Source organism: Dermochelys coriacea, chromosome 4 (assembly GCF_009764565.3).
Source record: "Dermochelys coriacea isolate rDerCor1 chromosome 4, rDerCor1.pri.v4, whole genome shotgun sequence".
Taxonomy (NCBI): domain Eukaryota; kingdom Metazoa; phylum Chordata; order Testudines; family Dermochelyidae; genus Dermochelys; species Dermochelys coriacea.
In genome coordinates this window covers 29,036,183-29,057,473 of record NC_050071.1, presented here as the reverse complement: position 1 = coordinate 29,057,473, position 21,291 = coordinate 29,036,183, and the positions used below count along the sequence as shown (strand labels likewise).

General features: G+C 40.1%; 1 protein-coding gene across 2 annotated transcripts in view; it reads left to right on the top strand.

Moving 5' to 3' along the window:
• PPP3CA (protein phosphatase 3 catalytic subunit alpha) overlaps nucleotides 1-21,291 on the top strand; it is a 345,008-nt gene that overhangs the window by 295,975 nt on the left and 27,742 nt on the right. For both annotated transcript variants that reach the window (XM_038399269.2, XM_038399270.2), the window contains exons 8-10: nucleotides 1,285-1,379; nucleotides 15,308-15,433; nucleotides 18,223-18,297. In XM_038399269.2, coding sequence (XP_038255197.1) covers nucleotides 1,285-1,379; nucleotides 15,308-15,433; nucleotides 18,223-18,297 — 296 coding nt within the window. The remainder of the gene's footprint in view (nucleotides 1-1,284; nucleotides 1,380-15,307; nucleotides 15,434-18,222; nucleotides 18,298-21,291) is intronic.

The following is a 21,291-nucleotide window of genomic DNA, read 5'->3' as shown; positions in this document are numbered from 1 at the left end:
TGTTTCCAATTTATACCACAGAGCAACCTTTTGGAATCACCTATACTGGTACACAGGGTGGGGAGAATAGCACGAGAAGCCTTCTCATACCCTGTTACACACAGCCCACTCTCATCATTCGTCCCAAGGTGTCTGGGAGTGGGGTGAGCCCATAGCCCTGACCACTCCCACCCCCACCTCTCCACAAGCCTGCAGGAGTGAGAGAGCTAAGCTATCGTAAAGCATAGTGCAATATGCACACTGAAATTCCGAAAAGCTATTACAATGAATCGGTGTGATACTTTTCCTTACTTTTGTGGACAATTGCCAATTATTAGAAATTATTAGAGAATTAGTGTGCTGTATTGGGTATTACTTGTGCCCTTGCTATGGGGAAAATTCCATTTTGTTGGTTTGCTTCCAAATTCTGCAGGTGTCCCATTCCGTTACTGATTGATTAAATATTGCTCTGCTGGGACAATATGCCTTTGGTCTGCACAAGCCAGCGGGGTTGAGTAATGAAAATGTATAGGCATTAGCATGCTAGTCCATGGACTGGACAAGATTTGACATTCCATTGTGAAGCTAAGCTTTTTTTCCATAGAGGAAAGTATATTCCTGGGTGATACTGCTTTGCATGGTTGTCAAATGATATAATTTGTAATTTCATGAATGTGCTTTATACTTTATTAATACTGATTTTGAAGCATAACACTCTGTTGGGGGGAGGTTACTATAGTAATGCCTGTGTCCCATGGTGCTCCAAGACCTCTGAATTAGTTTACCTATTCTATCTCTGAGTATTTTTTTAATCCCTTTGCAAATTTATTTTGAGAAGAACCCTCTATCAATAGATGAAGGGCGAAAACCTGATCTCATTGAAGTCAGTGGCAAAACTCCCAATGACTTTAGGGAACCCAAGATTTCACCAGGAAGGTCTAGTGCTCCTCATTAGTATTTTCTTTCCTACCACACTTGGGTTTCAATCGTTAGGAACCAGCAACAGTGTAGCTGCACTGGTACAAACAACATGGAAAGTCACAATTTGCGCCATTTGAGTTTACCTCTGCTTGAAATCACCATAATCCCAACTATAGGCAAGTTCTAAATCTATAGCAAATCCTTCATGCATAGCTTTAAAGATAATTTATTTCTGTTGTGGCTTGTAACTTCACATGTTAAAACCATTGGGAGTGACCTGTTGCTTTTCTTGGCCTGAGATAAGTCAGTGACATGTTGTACACTTAGAGCACTGTACAAATGATTAATAGTACAATTAATAATATAACCTGTCATTTCCTTTAGGTATCGTATGTACAGGAAAAGCCAAACAACAGGCTTCCCTTCACTAATTACAATTTTTTCAGCACCAAATTATCTAGATGTGTACAATAACAAAGGTAAGAGAGCTCTCTTCCTTCTGTTGATGCACAGTAGTAGCATTATCTCTTTACTCAAACGTTTTATGCAGTTTTCCATTTTTGATTCTTTGCGTTGACTTTGTCCTTTTATTAGTTCATGCTTGTTTATGTTGTTGCACCATGTAAATATAATGAGATGAATACCAATCAGGGGTGTGTGTGTGTATGTGTGTGTGTGTGTGTGTGTGTATACACATACACACATTTTATATATATACTGATAGCTACATACTTTTATGTTTCTGTCTTGTATATCCTTGGATACATTTGGATTTTGAGTGTTGGTTGTTAAGTAAAACTTATTTGGAGAATTAAATTGCCAACAATTCTAATAACCGAAGGAAGCACTTTGTAAAATCTTATGGTTGAGATTTTCGAAGCCCTCTGCTACTTTTTAAAATAGGCCGTCTGGCCCTTTGTTACTTTGTAAGATTAATGGGCGTAATATGGCAAACTCTCAGCCATAATATCATCTAGGTTCTTATACAGCCCAATAATCTGAGCATCCTATTTCATGTTTTGTTTTGTTAATCATTTTTACATGTAGTGCAAAGAGAGGGAAATATACATAAATAAACAAAAAAGTCTGCTGCTTAAATAATATACTAGCCACTCTGTGAAGACTCAACACAACCTAAATACAAGTGGATGCAGCTTACATGAAGTTACTGCAACAGTCACTACAGCACTTACAGTGACTGTAAGTTTCCCTAATGAGTTGCAGAAAAAAAACTGTTCTAAATCAGAGCATTCCAATAACTCCTACTGCTAAATCCAATAAACACAGCAGGATATCCTCGCTTTCTGCTACTCCAGTTTGAATAAAACTAGTATGTTATGGTAGGTGAAAGAAAATATGAGGAATATAAAGACCTCCATAACTACTTTTTCCTTACCCTGTTAATGAGGATAGTTTCATTATAAACTACCATTTCTATGGTCCCAACCTATTAAACCCATTAGAAGGTGTTTAGCTTTCCTAAGGGGACAGATGGGATTTTCAGTCCTTGCCCACAGACAAAGAAAGTATTTGGTATAAAATGTGCAAAAGAAAAAAAAGACTTCAGAACTAGCATGATTTTAATAGGTTATTGTATAAAACTTCTAAGCACTTTAAAAAGCTATTATGCAAATGCTTTAGTCTTTGTGAGGGAAGAAATTGGTTCACTGCTAGAAGCTAGATTTAGCATATTTTGGCATACAAATGCATGTTAACGTGCAAAAAAATTATTAAAGGTACAATACCAGCAACATCAAAGCCTTGCTACCAGTATCTATTTATGCAGAAAGTAAAGCATGTAGGAACTGTGCTTAAGCAAATATATTTTGAGTCCGAGCAACATAGATCAGCACAAGAGACTTAGGAATTGCAAGTGCAGTAAAGACAGCGTACGGCAGTTTTGCAGCATCAACAGTTCAGGGGAAAGAAAAGTGTTGTTTGTGGGGGAGAGATTTCTGATTGAGCGTATACCAGTAGTTGCCCTTAGCAGGTCCATAGTAGTAAAGTAGGTTGGACCAGCATTTCAGATTTGCCTGTAATTGTATTTCTTAAAGTGTTTATATTAGGAATATGGGGGTTGGCAGTATAGGCTTTTGTCACTGTGACAAGCATTTGACACACAAGAACAATGATAAAAATAGAGCTCAGCATCTGAATTTTAAATCCCCAAATGTCAGGGGATGGACAGAAGAATGCCCCTTATCATATCAGTCTCAGAAATGAGTCATCTTATTTGTTCCATGATTCCAAGGTATGACAGACCATATATTAGATAAGATTACCCTTTCTGATAAAGAACCCTTATGTGCAATACTACTACTGCTGCAAATTCTGATTATCTATAGCTGCTGTTGACATTCAGGTGCTCAGTTCCTCTCCCTATTTGGGCCAAGTGAGCTAACGTCAAATTAACAATGGATTAAGATCAGCTCCAATATGACAGAGAATCACTCCCTTTAGTGTGTTGCTTTTAGTGAATTTAAGGCTGACCCTAAATATCCTTCTAATGAATTTTTGTCAGAATTTCTTGCAAGGGAAAAAAACTTTTTTTCTGAGATTGAGATGACTGGGTAAGGCATTCCAAGTGTGCTATAGAAACTTTTTCACAGGGCATTGCTTGTGCACCTCAGTCTTGACTGCAATCTGCTGCTGACTCAGTCCAGGGAAAGAAAATGCCATGATTTTGAATTTTATGGTTTGGGATATTGTTTGTAAATTGTAGCTTGATATGCAGCAGATCCATCCTTTAATAATGTAATGATTCTGACTGACCAATTTCGTCAGAGGTGAGAGAAGACTTAGTAAAGGCTTCCTACAGAACTGCCACTAGTGACTTACCAGCATGTCCGCTCAAGGGACAGAAACTGCGTGAGGGAATGTCTGGTCCACATCAGAGGAGATTGGGATCCGAGGAGGCATATGCCATTTTTCTCTTGGAGCAGATCATGTTGACTGAGGACACCTTCTCAATTACAAGCCTAGTCTTTGCCCAAGTTTACAGCATGTAATCTCTAAGTAAAGATGATCAATTTATTTGAGGAGCTTCAGAAAATTCTAATTTGCTTCCTAGCTGTAATCAGTTAGAAATTGCCCTTAAAACTTCAGATTTTGAATCACAGGATTTTTTTCAGGCACCTCTGGCTTACACATTACAAACTACGGTAAAAGCTTTGTTATCCAACATGTTGGGGGAATGGGGGGTGCCGGTAAATCAAAAATTCCAGTTAACTAAGAGGGAGGGAGTTTGGGTGTAAGAGGGGGATCAGGGCTGGGGTTTGGAGAGCAGGAGGGGGTGTGGGGCATGGCTCTGGGAGGGAGTTTGCAAGTGGGAGGATGCTCGAGCAGGGAGTGGGGCACGGGAGGGGTTTTTGGGGATCCGGGCAGCGCTCACTTAGGGCGGTTTCCCACAAGCAGCGACATGTCTCTGCTGCTCCTAGGTGGAGGCGTGGTTAGGCGGCTCTGCGCCTTGACTCCGCCCGTGGCCACGGTTTCCGACCAATGGGAGCTGCGGAGCCAGCACTCGGGGTGGGGGCAGCGCACTGAGAACCCTGTGGCCATTCCTCCACCTAGGAGCAGCAGGGACATATTGCCGTTTGTAGGGAGTCATGCGGAGCCAGGTAGGGAGCCTGCCGGCCCCGCGCCAACTGGACTATAAACCCGACTTTAAATGAAGATCAGAAATGCCAGTTTATAGAGCTTTCTGGTTGGTAAACTGCCGGATAACAGCTTTTACTGTAATAAAGTCAGAAATTTGCACACAGTTTTGACTTACTGTTTTATATGCAGGTGTGGGTGTATGTGTGGTTTGTTGTTTGCCACTTGTAGACGAATACAGTAAGATTTTGAAGAAACTAAAGAGATTGGCCAGCAAACTGGAAGTAATGATCAGATATATTTTTATCTTTCTAATGAGTGAATGTGATGGGGTACTGTGGTATTGAGAAAGGGGGGTTGGAAGGTTTGCATTCGTACTGGGGCAGGATTAAGATTGCGAGGTGCATGCTGTCTCTAGTATAGGGTGTTCTTCTTCAAGTGATTGCTCATATTGATTCCAATTAGGTGTGCACGCACTGCGTGCACAGCCATCGGAAAGTTTTTCCCCTAGCAGTATCCGTCAGGTTGGCTGTGAAGCCCCCTGGAGTGGTACCTCCATGGCTCTCAACATATGACCCTGCCGACCCGGCACCCCCTCAGTTCCTTCTTACCACCCATGATGGAACTGTGGCATCTTGTTCAGCAAGTTCTCCACATGTCCCTAGCTTCATTTAGATAGTAGTTCTGATTTTTGATGGTAGTTTCTTTGTTTTGTTGTAGTTAGTAGCAATTGGGTTGGGGGGGGTTACCCTCCACCCTAACTGGCTGTCTTCGGGGCTTTCATGCCCAAATCCTCGGGATTTAAGCCATGCAAATCCTGCTCCAAGCCCATGCCAAAGTGCAACCCCCATGACTATTGTCTGAAACATCTGGGGGAGGCTCACCAAGCCGAGAAGTGCAGGATCTGCCAGGGATTTCGTTTTTGGATTAAGGAGGAGCGGGATTTTCGCTTGAAGCAGCTCCTTATGGAGGTAGCACTTAGTCCCCAGCCTCCTTCAGCACGGCAGGACCCAGCACTGAGTTCCTCAGTGCGCAGAGTCCCGGCGGCGGTGGTGGACTCTGGCCAGGACCTGCAGCACCACTGCAGCACCACGGCACCAAAGCAACACCGGAAGCCGGAGAAGAGTGGCTCTCCTAAGCAGAGACCCGGGCCCCTGGCGCTGACCTCTGTGGTGCATCCTGCGGAGGAGCGCAGGTCGTGGACGCAGCACTGTTGACTTCAGCCCCACTGGGGGAGCCTTTGAGTCCAGTGTTGTTGGACTCCCTCTCCCTCAGCGTGGTGGAAGTTCAACTACTGTCTACCCCGGACACGTCTGTGGCTGCGAGGGAACTCATCCACTCCACATCAAACCTGCGGTGGCTCAGCGGACAGCACTGTCTTGAGGCAAGCTGGCACTGATCCATCCGTCGGCACCACTAGCTCTGTTGGGCAAGCTTCAGCACAGTTTGAGATCCCGGTACAGCTTAGAGTCCTGGCACCGCTCCCCATTGCAGCACCGGTTGTACTCACAGCACCGTTCCGGATCACATCAGTGCTCCCAATCGCAGCACTGCTCCGCTCGCCAGTCGCCTTTGTGAAGCAGATCCCGGACCTGACGCTGGTCCTGGCACAATTCACCATCTTGGCGCAGCTCCCGGCCACAGTACCGATCTAGGTCCCAGTACTGATCCAGGTCCCGGCACCGCTCCCCAGCCTCGCAGCACTGCTCTCCTTCTCGTTGGCACAGATTCGCTCAGCACCACCCTGGCCCTCGTGGTCCCAGTCTCATTCCTCTGGTTCAGAGATGGGGTCGTGGCCTTCGGATTGGGACCCCGCCAGTCAGACCGTAACTGCCCTGATGACCCAGCGCCCCCTCAGTTCCTTCTTGCTGGCTACTCTGACAGAGGGAAAGGTGGGTGGGTGGGTTTGGAATGGATATGAGCAAAACATCTCAAAGAACAACAGTTACAAAGGTGAGTAACCGTTTTTTTCTTCTTCGAGTGATTGCTCATATAGATTCCAATTAGGTGACTCCCAAGCCTTACCTAGGCAGTGGGGCCAGAGTGAAGGAGTGCAGATTGAAGTACCGCTCTACTGAAGGTTGCGTCATCTCTGGCGTGCCAGATGATGGCCTAGTGCGTGGTGAAGGTATGCACAGAGGACCAAGTTGACGCCCTGCATATTTCTTAGATAGGCACCTAGGCCAGGAACGCCACCACCGAGGCCTGGGTCCTAGTGGAGTGTGTGGTGAGAGTTGGGGTCAGCACTCTGGCCAGCTCATAGGAAGTGCGGATACAGGACATAAACCAGGAGGATATTCTTTGAGAGGAAGCAAGGAGGCCTTTCATCCTGTCCGCTACCTGAACCAGAGTCTGGCATGTCAGATCACATATGTGCACGAAGCCATGTGGCCGAGGAGACTCATGCACCCTTGGGCTGTCGAGGTCAGGAATTGCTGAAGGCCTTGAATGATGCCCACGATAGCCCGGAAGCAGGAGTCCAGTAGGAGGGCCCACGCCTGAATGGAGTTCAGCACTGTCCCAATGAATTCTCTCTGGGTCGGTTCTCGGGTCGGTTTCTCCACATTGAGGAGGAAACCCAGCCGTTCGAATGTACGCCTGACCAGGTGGAGTTCGGACTGCACCTGCTCTATGGTGCATCCCTGAAGCAACCAGGTGGGCGCTGGGTCGTCAGGGTCATATATTGAGCACCGTGGAAGCACCACTCGAGGAGGCTCCACAGCCAATCCGATGGATGCTGCGAGGGGAAAAACTTACCGACGGCCAGGCATGCAGTGCTCGCACACCTAATTGTAATGGATATGAGCAACACAACTCGAAGAACAACAGTTACAAAAGTGAGTAACCATTTTTTTTTTTAGTGGAGAGAGATGTCTCTTGGTGGAGAAGAAGGATATTAAGGATGTCCCCTTGTGCATTTTCTCCTCTGTTTATTCTTCACCTAGTCACACTTTTATTATAAAAGGTTAAACCTTTCTCACCTGAACTTTGCCAAACAAAAAATCCACACCAAAGATTCAGTTCTACAAGCTGTTTGGCACCCTCAATATCCATCAACCTCAATGGGAATTGTGGGCATGCAACAGCTCACAGGAGAGGTCATCACTTTCCAGGATCAGTCCCTAAAAGAGTGTCCCAAGTTTATTGTTCTCCAGAGTGCAGACTGTGCAAGATACTGCTGCTCTCAGGACAGAGCCAGTGCCAGAAGTAGTATTCTACCATATAGAGTTACTGCAAGGGAATAAACATTATGGACTGTAGGACTACCCTCCCTCACAGAAATACTGTTGAATTCTTTAAGGTTGTTGAAGTGCCAGATATTATGGTGAGAAGCATGATAGAAAAAAAAGTAAATTTTTTAGTGAATTATATAGTGCTCTTTAGTGCATTCTGTTGCATATAAAGAAAAATGTTCTGATAGGAAATACTGGCATGTTCATGTTTTTCTAATGAATAACCCTTGTTTGATAAGATATGCAGATCCCCAATTGCAAGAAAATAAACTTTGACTTGATAGTGGTATTTTAAATATGATGGTTTTTTGAGGCCTTGAGGACAAGGTATATTGAAACAAAAGTTCCATTCAGGTTGCATGGGTGAATACAGCTGTTTCTGTGAATCGCAATGAGCCTATCGCGATTTGTTTTTCCCGAGGCCACACACAGAAGCCAAGCTAAGATTTTATCAAATGAGGCACTTAACAGTGCTGCTGTACTATATAACAACTTTTATGAAGAGTCATGCCTATTTTTGAACAATATTGAAATTCCCTATGGCATCAGTATACGGCGGCTAAAGAATACAGTATTCGCTGATCAGTAGCCCATGTACAGTATGTAAGTATTTTAACTTATCACAATATTTTTCACTTTTGTTTTTTACATTTGTTTAAGACATCAGGATGTACAGTAGTGCTATTTTTGCTGGGACAATGGATACAGAAGTGGAAAACTTTACACTACTCAGTAGTAGTCAATTACTTCTGTTTATTATTGTCAATAAGTTTATATTTTAGTGTCTGTCACTTTTAAAAATGGAGGTTTTTTGGCTGAATGAACAATTTAACTAGCTATCTGAAGGCAAATGCTCATCTTGGTGGGTTTTTTTGTTCGTTTGTTTTTTGTTTTAAAGGTTACATCTTATAACGCTGATATATTCACTGGGGAGTTGGAACATTTTGACAAGAATAACAGGATATCTCTGCCAATACCCTTTAAAGTCCAGTGTGTTTGCTAAGACAAAAAATCAGACCAGGAGAGAGAAACAACAGATTATGCAAGGGGATCTAATGTACTATAAAAAGCAAGAAAACAGCTTCTACATTGATTATTTGTGAGACATTCATTAATGTCCTAGGAAAAAGGGGTAAATAGCGTGTTTAAGAAATTTGCAGAAGACAGCGGAAAGGGATGTGTTGTAGACACCAGCTGAGTAAGATAAGTAATCGAAAGGGATATAGAAAGACAATAACAAAAATTAATTTCACCTTGGAAAAGTGCCCAGTAGCATATCTTAAAATAGAGATACTTGGGAAATAGTACCATAAGGGACAGAGGAATGATGTAATAATCTGATTTGTTTATCATCTTTGTTTTATCTTATCAAACCTATCAGTTTTCTCTAGCATTCCTCACTATACTTATATAAAGGCCACTTGTTATCATAGCAACAAAGATGATAAAACAATTAGGGTATCATTGTCAATGTAGGAATGTTCACTACAAGTGACTTCTTTGATCTACTGATCCAAGTCCCAAGAACTGGGAATTCGGCTATTTCTTTGGGAGAAATTATTCTACGATTTAAATAGAACTTACTTTTAGGGAAGGTTTTTCTGGTATGTTCAACCTAAATTTTTCCTTTCTACAATTCATCCTGTTACTCTAGTCATAACCCTGTGTACCACATTAAATATTTCCTTTCCCTTTGTTACTATTTCCACCCCCTCAGTATTTTTACCAACCCCTTTCCCCAGCCTGTCACCTCATGCATGAAATGTAGTCACTTGGTAGCCAACCTGTTATATTATGTGGGAGCATAACTCATGGTTCCATTGTTAAAGTTGAGAGTGAGCTTTGCACTTAAAGCAGGGATTCCAATGCTTTGTTTTGTATGTAGAATGCAGTATATCCTCCCCAGAATTATAGAACTTATTCTCTCAGCACAGAATGAATTTTCTGATAATTTACAAGCAGGCTGATTGATTAGTTTATAAAAATTAATTTTAAAACGTTTCCTTTAAGAAATTTAGCACCCAATGTCAGACTGCTTTTTTCCTGAATGATCTTAGTGTTCGAATTACACAGGTGCTTCAGATGTCCTTTATAGCAAAACTCACTGAAATTCTGTGCATAGGATACATCTGAAGACTTCTTTTACAATTAATGGTCATATTTTCTCATTATTATTCATAACTGAAAGATTCTCCTTCATGGGGGCTGAAGAATCATGCTCCACTACAGAGATTTCCACTGAGAAATGCCTTATTTTAAAGTGGTTGCCATCCCTGATTGTTCTCAGTGGGACCAAGATTATAGATTGCCCCCAACTAGATGACTGTCTCAATTTCACCACCAGTCTCCTATTGTTCTAAAGGGCACTGAGGCCAGAAGATGCTGGCTTCGCTCTCTTAGGAAATACTAGGAAGCAGTGACCATTTTGTAAGAGTAATGCAATGAAGGAAAAAAGAGAAAATCTAATATATATTTAAAAATCATTTAAATCTAATCTGGGGCCACAAACTCTAAAATGTCTTAATCTTATCTATTTGGTTATTGCATGATGTTGCTACCGGGCAGAGTTAAGGTTATCTGGATGTCCTAACTCTGGATGTCCTAACTCTGCATTTCTGTACCTTAATATGTGTGAATTTAAGGGTAACCTTAACTCTGCATTTCTTGGATTTATAACTTTTGATTTTGGAATAATTGCTACATCCCTGTAATGTATGTTACAATAAATTTACTGTACTTGCAACCTTAACTCTCATTTTAAGAGTTTAGCTCTTTGAGTCTTTCCTCATAAATCAATACCTCAGGTCATCCAATGACTTTTGTTGCTCTTTTGTGGAGCTGCGTTTTTTCAAGTTGATTCTCATTTTGTTTGCTTTGCCCTTTACAACTTCTCTACATTTCTTTCCCCTCACTGGTGGTCAGAGTTTCTCCCAGTTCAGGATCCACAAATCCAGTCTCATTAGTATTGTTGACCCCCTCTTCCATATCATAAATGGAGATGTTTACTGCCAAGTATATTACATCAGTTCTTGCAGCATTTTACTAGATATTGCTGTCAATTACACCCTACCAACCCACCAAAAATCATGTCTGCACTAGATACCTCTCCTTAACTCAAATCATTGCTGTTTTATCTTTGCTGTTTGCTTACTGAGCTGCCAGTCATCAGCCCACATTGGCAATGTTAACATGTTCAAATCAATACGAATTAATTTTGTGAGAGATTATATCAAATTCTATACTAAAATCAAGATACAATTCCTTTCATCCAGTAATTGTTGATCTTTCAAAAAAAATACTCAAGTCTGATTTCATGCATGAAGAATAAGTTTTGGTAATCCTGCCCCCATTGAAGTCACTGGAAAGTTTTCCATTAATTTCAGTGGGGTTAGGATTTCATCCCATAAACCTATTCTTATTATTGATCGTGTTTTTCTTATCCATTTGACAAAAAAGTCCAAAAATAATTTATTGAAAAAAATCCCTGCAGGTGGCTACAAATTCTGTCTTCATAAAACAGAATTAAAGTTTGAGGAGGGTACATGTAGTATATTTTACTTTATTAGCAGTTGATGTCTCACAAATTAATAATGTTAGTAATCAATATTACACAATTTGCAATTCCACATGGTTAGATTATATAAGATGTTATAAAATATTGGTTCCTAAATCTCCTTGTTCCTTAGGATAGTGATTGCTAAAATCATATTAAAATTCATATTAGAATTAGAATCATATTGGCTATTAATAAAACCATAAGTTTCTTGCTCTGGTTGATTATAATAGATCTTAAAACTGCAACTGGCTTCTTGATATAATAGTGCTTTTGTCGGTCCTGATCCAGGAGTGAATGTATCAGATGCCAGAACTTTGGACCAGCATGATTTCCACTTAGTGACATCGCTGATGTTCAAGAGATTCAATTTTCTATTTTGCCTCGATTGTTTTATAATTGAAGGAATGCATCCTGTGGCTCCCCCCCCCCCCTTTTTTTTTTTACCCCAGTGATCAGATACCCTGCAAACTAGTGCTCATGAAAACTTCCGAAGATAAATGTTCTTCCGGGACAGTTGGGTCACCTGCAGCGACTAATGTTCCCGCTACTTTTGGCACCGAGTATTGGAGGAATGAGGGAGACAGAATCTCTCCTGATACACTGAAATTACAAATTTCAGAGTAGCAGCCGTGTTAGTCTGTAACTGCAAAAAGAAAAGGAGTACTTGGGGCACCTTAGAGACTAACAAATTTATTTGAGCATAAGCTTTTGTGAGCTACAGCTCACTTGATTGGATGCATTCAGTGGAAAATTCAGTGGGGACATTATATACACAGAGAACATGAAACAATGGATGTTATCATACACACTGTAAGGAGAGTGATCAGGTAAGGTGAGAGCTTCTCTGTTGGTTCAGAAGTTCTCCTTTCAATTAGGGAAGTACCATTAGAGCTATAGGGAAAGAGGCTAAATATCTCATTTCAAGAAACAAAATACCCATTGCTGGAGGTGGTGGGGGAAACCCTCTAGGGTTAAAAAGGTCAGGTAAACTGGTAATGTTGCTAGGAAGTGTGGTATTCTTGATGCAGCTGCAATTTTGCTCCTCCCTAAAGCATTGCAGACTACCATCTTGTAAACTGTAGTCTGAATTATATGAATAAACCAGCTCTTATTGGGATTACATTACAAGTCATCTTGCTTGGTTGCTTAACACAAAAAACTAATTATATTCTCTATCACATTTGGAAATTGAAAACATTTAAAATTACAAATTCAGAAAAGTTCGTGTGGCACTTTGAAACCACTGTGTGGTATTTTATTCTTTTGTAAATACTGTATGATGTTACCTCAGGGAATTTTTCTACTTTATTTGACATGTATCTGTTATACAGTGTGTTTCTCGTTTGCTGTTCAGGTAATTTATAGGTAACTTCACTACCCTTTTAACCCTCTAAATTTAATGACCGGTTCTAGTGAACTGGTGGGAACCGGCTCCAGCTCACCACTGCCTTTAACCAGGAGGAAAAGTTTCAAATGAAGTGTCAATTGTTATTTTAAATTTAATTCATAAGGATGTGCAGTTCAAATAGATACATTATTAATGGGGTGTAAGTGAGAGTAGCATTTAGATGATCTCAAAATCAATTATTAATTTCCTTCACTTTTTTAAAAGAATACTAAAAAGCATTCATATTTTGGCGGATGTTTCTCGTACTGGCCTGTCAATGAATCAGAGGCATTTCTAGAGACCTCTTCCCAAAGTTACTTGTAAAAATTATTTCTTTAACTTTCTCAATTTTTAAATATTTTCTTAATGAATGGAAAAAAGAAAAGTGGGGGAGGGAAACCAGCCAAACCCAGCAAAATGAATATTTGTGAGCATTAGAATATTAAATACATCTTCAAATAATTAAATACGCCTTTTTCATTTGGCTTCAAAAGCAGCATTGATTCATTCTTGCTGCACAGCCAGTCATGAAATGCATGCTATTCCACATATGAAGAGAATGACTCTTCATCTCCTTTTCGTGACCTCAGGCAAAATATGAAGAATGCTTATTGAAAGGACAGCCATTAGCTGTCCCATTTCTGTTGAAGTCAGACAAGCAGTGCTTAGCCACCTCATTTTACTGGAAAGCGGAGTAGCCAACTGTGTAACTTTGGAATGCCCAAGAGTCAAACATGATTTGTTAAACGAAAATTGTCTGATTGGGCAAGGAGATTACATAAATTATGTCAGCCGCCTTCTAAACCCTGAGAGATTAGGCTCCGGAATGTCCTGGGCCACCTATGTATCATGCTGGTTGGCACAAAATGGAGGGATTGAGAGAGAGAAGGGTTCTTTTTAATACATCTGAAGGTCACATAGTCCCTTGTTTACAATGTGGATTTAAGATGATTTCTTTGAGGAAATAAAGATAGAATGTATTAAAGCAACAATACCTTATCTGCTTTATACAGACCAGGTGTGGGAAAGTGAATGGGGGGCAAGGGGGAATTATTTCTCACTTGCATACTGTATTTTGACAGATGTAAATTATAAATATCATTGAAATATAATATAGTAATTAAATCTTGTGCAAATATTGACTTTAGCGGTATCTCTACATTGCAGCTAGGAACACACCTCTCAACCTGGATAGACAGGTACTAGAGGGGCTCGAACTAGCATGCTAGAAATAGCAATGTGGCTGTCATGGCTCAGGCTCTCAAGCTCACCTGATCCCCCTAGGCTTGAGATTCCAAGCTTCAGACCAAGCCACAACATCCATACTGCTACTTTTAGCATGCTAACTCAAGCCCTACTAGTATGAGTTTGTCTGCCCATGCTGGGCGGCTTGTTCCCAGCTGCTGCGTAGACATACTTTAAGGCCTTGTCCACACTTGTGGTAGCATGTATGGTCTGTGTAGCTACGTGCCACAGTGAAAGACACGCTGCATCCCCACTGCAGCGTATAGCTACATGTGGTAGTGAAATGCTCTGGCAGTGGGGAGCTGCTGGAGTCTCCTCCTGCTGCCTCTCCCCTGCCAGAGCCTTTCCCCTCAGACAGAATCTTTCACTGCAGTGGGGAATAAAATAAAATATAAAATAGCAGTGTGCACATGGGAGGCATTGCTCGGACATGTAAAGAGCCATATAGGATACATACACTAGGGGTTTTGTCATGTCTGTACTCCACTTGCCTAAACAGTGCCTCACCATCTCTATTTATACTTATGCTAGCTGGGCATGCAGTGTCTGTAATCTATATGCCACCCTAAATGTAGACCTACCCTAAGTTAACACTGGCTATTGGAACAAAGTTGCCCACTATGAACAAAATTCACCACTAAAGACTTAGCTGGTTTTCAGGCAAATTGAAATTAATTCATATAAAGGTAGTTTTATTTCCCACACAATTACCAGAGTACAATATAGTGTCACCGGATTAATAATTGTTTGCTGACATTGTACTGATGCCACTGAATACACCATGAAAGTGGATTACTGTTAGCAGAACAGACTGAAGTGACGTAGTTTTAACCACTTTAACCACAAGCAGTAAGCATCATAAGCAGGATTACGTTCAGAACTATGCTTAAATGCTAGCACATAATATACAAGTAAAATCTATCTAAAAGGTCTTTTAGTTGTCTTTTAAAGACACCCTGTTCTTTTTTTCTTTATAAATTCAATTTTAAGTGGCCCTGATTTTAAAAAAATATATATAAATACACCATCAGAATGGACGTGTCGCAGCGTCATCATTGTGATGAATGGTGATTCCAATAATATGTAGAATCTTAGTCCCATATTGAATAAATATTTCATCTGTGTTCTCCTCTAAACTTAATTGTTCAGGGCTTGTGTGTCATTGTGTTATGCTAATAATAACCAAGTTATTTTATATTGGCCATTTCAAAGATAACTTTTCCTCCACAAGCACAGAAACATTTAGCTTTTATATTTCAGAAATCTCTATAATGGCCTTTTTGTTTTATATACTGTAGCACATTTATAGAACGTAAGTTCTATCGCTATTTTTGACCTCTGGTGGGGATTGTCACACATGCAGTTAATGTTTTTTTCTTTCCTTCCTCTTAGCTGCAGTATTGAAGTATGAGAACAATGTTATGAATATCAGACAGTTCAACTGTTCCCCTCACCCATATTGGCTTCCAAATTTCATGGATGTGTTTACCTGGTCCTTGCCATTTGTTGGAGAGAAAGGTTGGTAACTTGCTGTGCTCGTGGAAGCTAAAACATGAATAGGGATTGAGAGTTAGTTACCCAAGCACCATTACCATTAACAGTTTCAGTAGGCTGGGCTGCATGGCTGTAAATAGCTTGAGGTAGATTTAAGAGAGAGGCTTTTTGAGGGGGTAGTGATGAGGCTACATCTGAAGCAACACTTCAGGGAGTGCAGTCTTGATCATTCCCACGTTCTGCATCTCTGAAGATTTTTCCTTTTTTCAGAGCACAGGAATAACAGCTGTGCCATGATCAGAATGCTATTGAAATAGGTTTGCATTTCAGCTGGAGATAAAAGTCATGGATTCTCTTCAATTTATTTGCTGAACTCTTTGGGCATTGTGATACTGCCATTTGCTGGTTAGAGAAGACCACACCAATTGTGTCACTGTTATATATACTTCATCAGCTGGTCTCTAACCTGCTGATGCAGTCATACATTTCTCCCTTGATCAGTAAATTAAGATCATGACACTTTGGTACCCGCTGTGCTCTTCTCTTTCATTTGGTTTTCTGGGAGCAGGGGAATACCCTGAAATATATGACATCTCACTAAGCTGTCCCAGCCCTGAAAAGGTCATTAGTTTTGTGCCTTACCATACTACAGAAATGTCATTGTTGGACAATGATACAGGGGCTTTGTGACCACTTTAAGCTGTGACTGGCAAGTATACAACTGGAGGCGATACCACTTTGGTCCAAAACATGAAGCTCATATATAATGACAGAGTATTTAAAACGCACCAGTTCATCTGACTTAAAACTAGAGAGCTATGAAACTTGCTTTGATCCTTGCAATGTGATAAAATGCCTAGTTGCAACAGCAGTTACTGCCAGAAAGTTAAAATGAACTCTTACAAGCTGCGTGGAGTAGTAAATTTTATCTTAATAGGCAACTGAAAATGCAGCCTGCTATGGCTTTACTTACAGTCATGATCAGCTCAGTTTTCAGTTACTTATTTATACTCTAAACAGTGGCTCTTTGAAAGAGTGGTTGAGGTAAAGCCAATAGTGGGATGCCCCAGGCGAGTGTGAACAAGACAGGCAATACTGAGGACAGTCTTCATTGATGCTGTAGGGTGTGCTAGCAAGGCATTTGTTGTCTCCATGCATGTTTCCACTGATAGAAGAAGTTCTCTACTCCTTGCTGATGTGTCTTTAAAGCTTTTTAAAAGACCGTAAAATAAATTCATTTTGTTAAGCCATAAATGTGTCCAGACCCATTTTTCAGGCAAATCATGCTTTCTGGGTCACATGTTAGACTTTTGTTGCATATTCTGCACATGATTCCCCCAGAAAACTCCTACTGACCGTAAGAAACTATTTGAGGCAGGAGTGCAGAATATGTAGTAAAGATCCACACTGAGCACAGGATTTCTCCTTCTGTTCCTGTTTTCTCTCCCCTATTTTCCATGTCCCACTCCATGTTCAAGTCCTCAGTGATACTTCTGGTACTTTGCCTGAAAATCCAAAATGGGTATTAGACGAATCTAGCAAAATAAAGCTGTTGAACATGTTTTTGTGCTCTACACCGGGTTGTTTTGTTTTGTTTTGTTTTCTTTAGTAGATTATTTTCCCCTATAAGGCCAACCAAGGTAGGAAGCTGTATATATTATACAATGTTAGTTGTACCAGTCCTTGTCAATGTGGAAGTGTTAAATGAAAAAGAAAAATGTCTGATTAATTTATGAACAACAGAATTCTGTTCACCCTTTTAATGTGTCAAACCACTGTAGCTATCACAGAAGATAATTATTTGTAACCTCCCATTTTGAAATTAAATCTCCAACCTTTATAGCTAGTGCAAGTCCAAACATATCTGGTAACACTTTTAACGATGCTTAATGCATGTAGATGTAGTGGAGTTTTTCACTTATCTATCTGGTAATGATTTCACATTTTTATGTAGTAAGTCTGTCTTTTCTAGAATTCTAAATCCCATGTCCGGGGTGAGTTTTGGCTGTTTTTACACTGTACACTCTCTGGTCAGTCTTTCAGTGCCACCGTGTCTGAAATGGGCTAAGCGTGGTTTAGGAACAGCTTGAGGTAGACTGCTTGGAGTGCAAGTTACAAAATAAAGAAATTAAAAATATTGCTCTTTCAGCAATAATAAAATATCTATAATAAGTCCTGACCTTAAAGATACTGTCAATTTACATTAGCCATAGACCATTAGGTTTTGTTAAAATAAAATAAATATTACAAAACATTAATATGAACAGGAACATTTTCATGATCTATTTTATTATTTATTCGGTATGGATATCTGAGTTGTTTATAAAACCTCCAGGTCTGGGAACCCAAAACTACAGCGTTTTACCCAGTGCATGAGAAGAAGAGTAAAACAGACCAGTCTAGTTTCATTGTCCAGCCTGAATGAAAAGACAAAACTAAAACTCCATGACCAGGGAAAAGTAAAGCAGGGTTTTAAAATTTATTTTGTTTTGTTGTAATCTAGGTTGCTGCTAGTGACTCAGAGAGAGCATGCTTTTTTTTGCTTTTTTTTTTAAATATGAGAGTCTTATTGCTGCAGTGTGCCTTTAAATTTGACCAGCTTTTACCAGGAAACCATATCAACAACCCCTTATTAATCACATGGGATCTTTGGACCCAAGTTTATATTACTACAAATATAATATAAGGTGCAAACAGTTGAAAAATTGGATGAGGTACTATTTACATTCATTAACACTACTACGCTACAGCCTGCTCTCAGACTGATGAGGAAAACTCACCATTCATGTTTCTCATTTCTTTTTCCTCTCTAGTGACAGAGATGCTGGTAAATGTGCTGAACATCTGTTCAGATGATGAATTAGGGTCAGAGGAAGATGGTTTTGATGGTAAGAGCTTTCTGCCCTCCACTGAGATTGTTTGTTTGTTTGCTTTGAAATTATTTGTAAGTCTCAGTTACTAACATTAGCGTCCTGGTTTTCTGGATCTCATTTAAGTTCTGTCATGCTGCTGAAAACAACAGTTTGTGCTAGATGTCAATAGATTTGCATAGTGCATGGTTTGGAGAGAATTTATTAAACTCTCCCCTTTGCCCACTTCCCACCCAAGTCAAAAGGGGAAAAAATCATTTTACTTGTCCTCGTTTTAAAGAAAGAAAATAATAATTTGACTCCCTTCATGAAAACCCAGTTTTGCTGAATATAAGGGACCAGGTAGTGCTATTGATTTTTAATCATAGCTACCCAATGTTTCCAATGGGGATTTTACTTAGAATCAATGGCATATATGGCCCAGAGTGACTTTCTGCTGCTTCTGGAATGCTAGATACTGCGGATTTGGAAGAATGATACCCAGGACTGCAGAAAACTCTACTTTGGATCCTTGAATCATTAGAAAACAATTTCAACACAGTCACTGGCTTAGGAAGGTTAATTGCAAACACAGATATAAAAGGGACATGTTGCTGACCCATTCCTTCTGCACAGAAAAGAGAAAAATCTCCATTAGTGCTCCATAGAATTGATACTATATGATGATGAGTGACCTCAGATCCCATTGTCTACATTGTAAAAGGTGCTCAGTGCCTTTGGGATTTGGTCCCATGGAAGTAAATTAACTTATTCTATTATCCATTGTTTCCTGTTAGAACTAGTGCATGGAAAGTGAATACTCGCATTATATTTATAATCCCCTAGAGCAGTCCTTGTCAACTGAGCAAACCTGTACTGTACTACTTTTTATCTTCAAACTAATGCTCCATGGTTCCTTGATCTCCTTAAAAAAAACACACACACACACCACAAACTTAGGCACTAAAGAGAAAGAGAGGGAAACATTAGAACTTGAGGGAAAGAGAGAAAATCAGAACTCAAAGTATGAAAAATATATCACTACAGAACATAAACTGAAAGGAATTTGGCAATAGGATTGTGGAGAAGAGCAAAAGGGGGGGGTTAAAGTTTATCAATAAATTAGGCTGAGACAAACATTTTATGAATTTAACAGTTCTCAGTTAAAAAGGCATCTTTTAAAAAGTTTCTGTTTTTCTTACATGACGATAATATGCCATTGACTTCTACATTTCACAAACACAAAGGAAGGGGAAAAGAATTAGTTTATTTCCTCTCTTTTCTGAAAGTTGTTTTGCCATTGAAGCCAATAGAAATTCCACTGCTGGAACAGCTACACAATAGTTCTCCTTGAGGATCAGGCAGGGAGAGTGCTTCAATGTAAACTGGTAATCCATGCAGAGAAGAAACACCTGTTTGACTATTTTACTTGATATCTTTTGCTTGTGAAATGTAAATAACCAGCTATTTTGCAGTTAAAACAGTGTGTGATGATGTATGAAGACCTACAGATATATCAAATATGAATATAGTAGTTGGAGAGCCGTGTTCTTGTAGGTTCTGGTTCAGGAAAGCACATAAGCACATATCTAAGTCCCATTGACTTCAGCACCAACGACAAAACCTTTCAGGGTGGGATTTTCAAAAACACTTAGCATTGGCCTAACTCTGCTTCTGTCAAGTCAATGGTCCAACTGACTTTAACGAGACCAGAGTTAGACCAATGCTGGGAGCTTTTGAAAATTTCAGCCTAAATGTTTAAAAGTGTCTATGCAAAAGTTACTTCTTAACAGAAAGAGACCAAGATGATGGCCACAAGTACAGGGGAGAGATTTCATAGGCCTTGCAGTGCAAGTACTTTTGTGACCTGAAATTCTACCATGCTTATAAAAATGAATTCACTGTAGAAGTAAAAATGCTCTATGTTCACTGTTTCTTTTACATTACTTGGTTTTTAAGTGGGAATGTGAGGCATCTGTTTTGCAGAGAGGTATATCCTGCCACCCTTCCCGTTTTAAGCTATTTCACAGCAGCATCAGTGTCTAAGCAGGGAAAACAAGTTGAAAGTCTTTTGGCTTGCTGATGTGTACGCAAAATTATTTTCTGCATTCATATTAAGTTTCCAAATGGGAGCAATTAAATACTTCCCACTTCTATAGGTTTTTAAGTTATTGTCTAAATTTACTGAGGATTTTTCTTTCTTTCTATTGCCATAGTCCCTCTGAGCCCCAGAAATATTAGAATAATTCTGTCCCTATCAAATACTATGTCATACCCAATAAATTCACAGGAAGAAAGTATAGATGAGACTAAAACACAGATTAGCTCATGTCTGATTGAAATTGTTATCCATTCAAAGTTGTAAAATGCAAACTATGGCCCTGATCCTGCAAGCTATTCCGCTTGGGTACACCCGTATGCCTGTACTTAGCCCCAGTGACGGCACTGGAGCTTTTTGTAGGTATTGGGAGTTTGCCGGTGTGGAGTGGCTTGCAGGGTCAGGGCTTATGTGTGCATTTGTGTGGGGTTTGTTTATTGTTTGTTTTGTTTATTTATTTACTAATGATTTCACAATGCATTCTGAATGATTTCTACTGTATTGTGACCTGTCTTTAATTCTGAAATATCTTGAGTTCCATCCCTAGGAAAGGCTGTACCCTTGCCTCTAGGGTAATATGGGAGGTATTTTCCTTTCATTTGTGTCCTTGGTGTAAGCTGATGATTATTTTAGCCCCTTGTTACTACACTTTTTTGGGTCTTTGCATTCATTCCCTTATGATGTGTCTGAATATTCTGTTTCTTCCTTCCTTCATTTGCTGTTCAGCCTCCTAAAAGAATTGTGCCTTGGAAAAGAATGCCTAATCATTAAAATAACACATGCATTTTGGTTTATGGAATAGTTTTCTTTAACATGACTACTTCAGAATTCTTTTGCACCATCTGTAGTTTTCAGAGCCTACTACTGCCATATTTCCAGGGCTGCTGATTTTGTTCCTCTCCATTTGATCTCTACAAGCACTGTCCCTGGTTCCC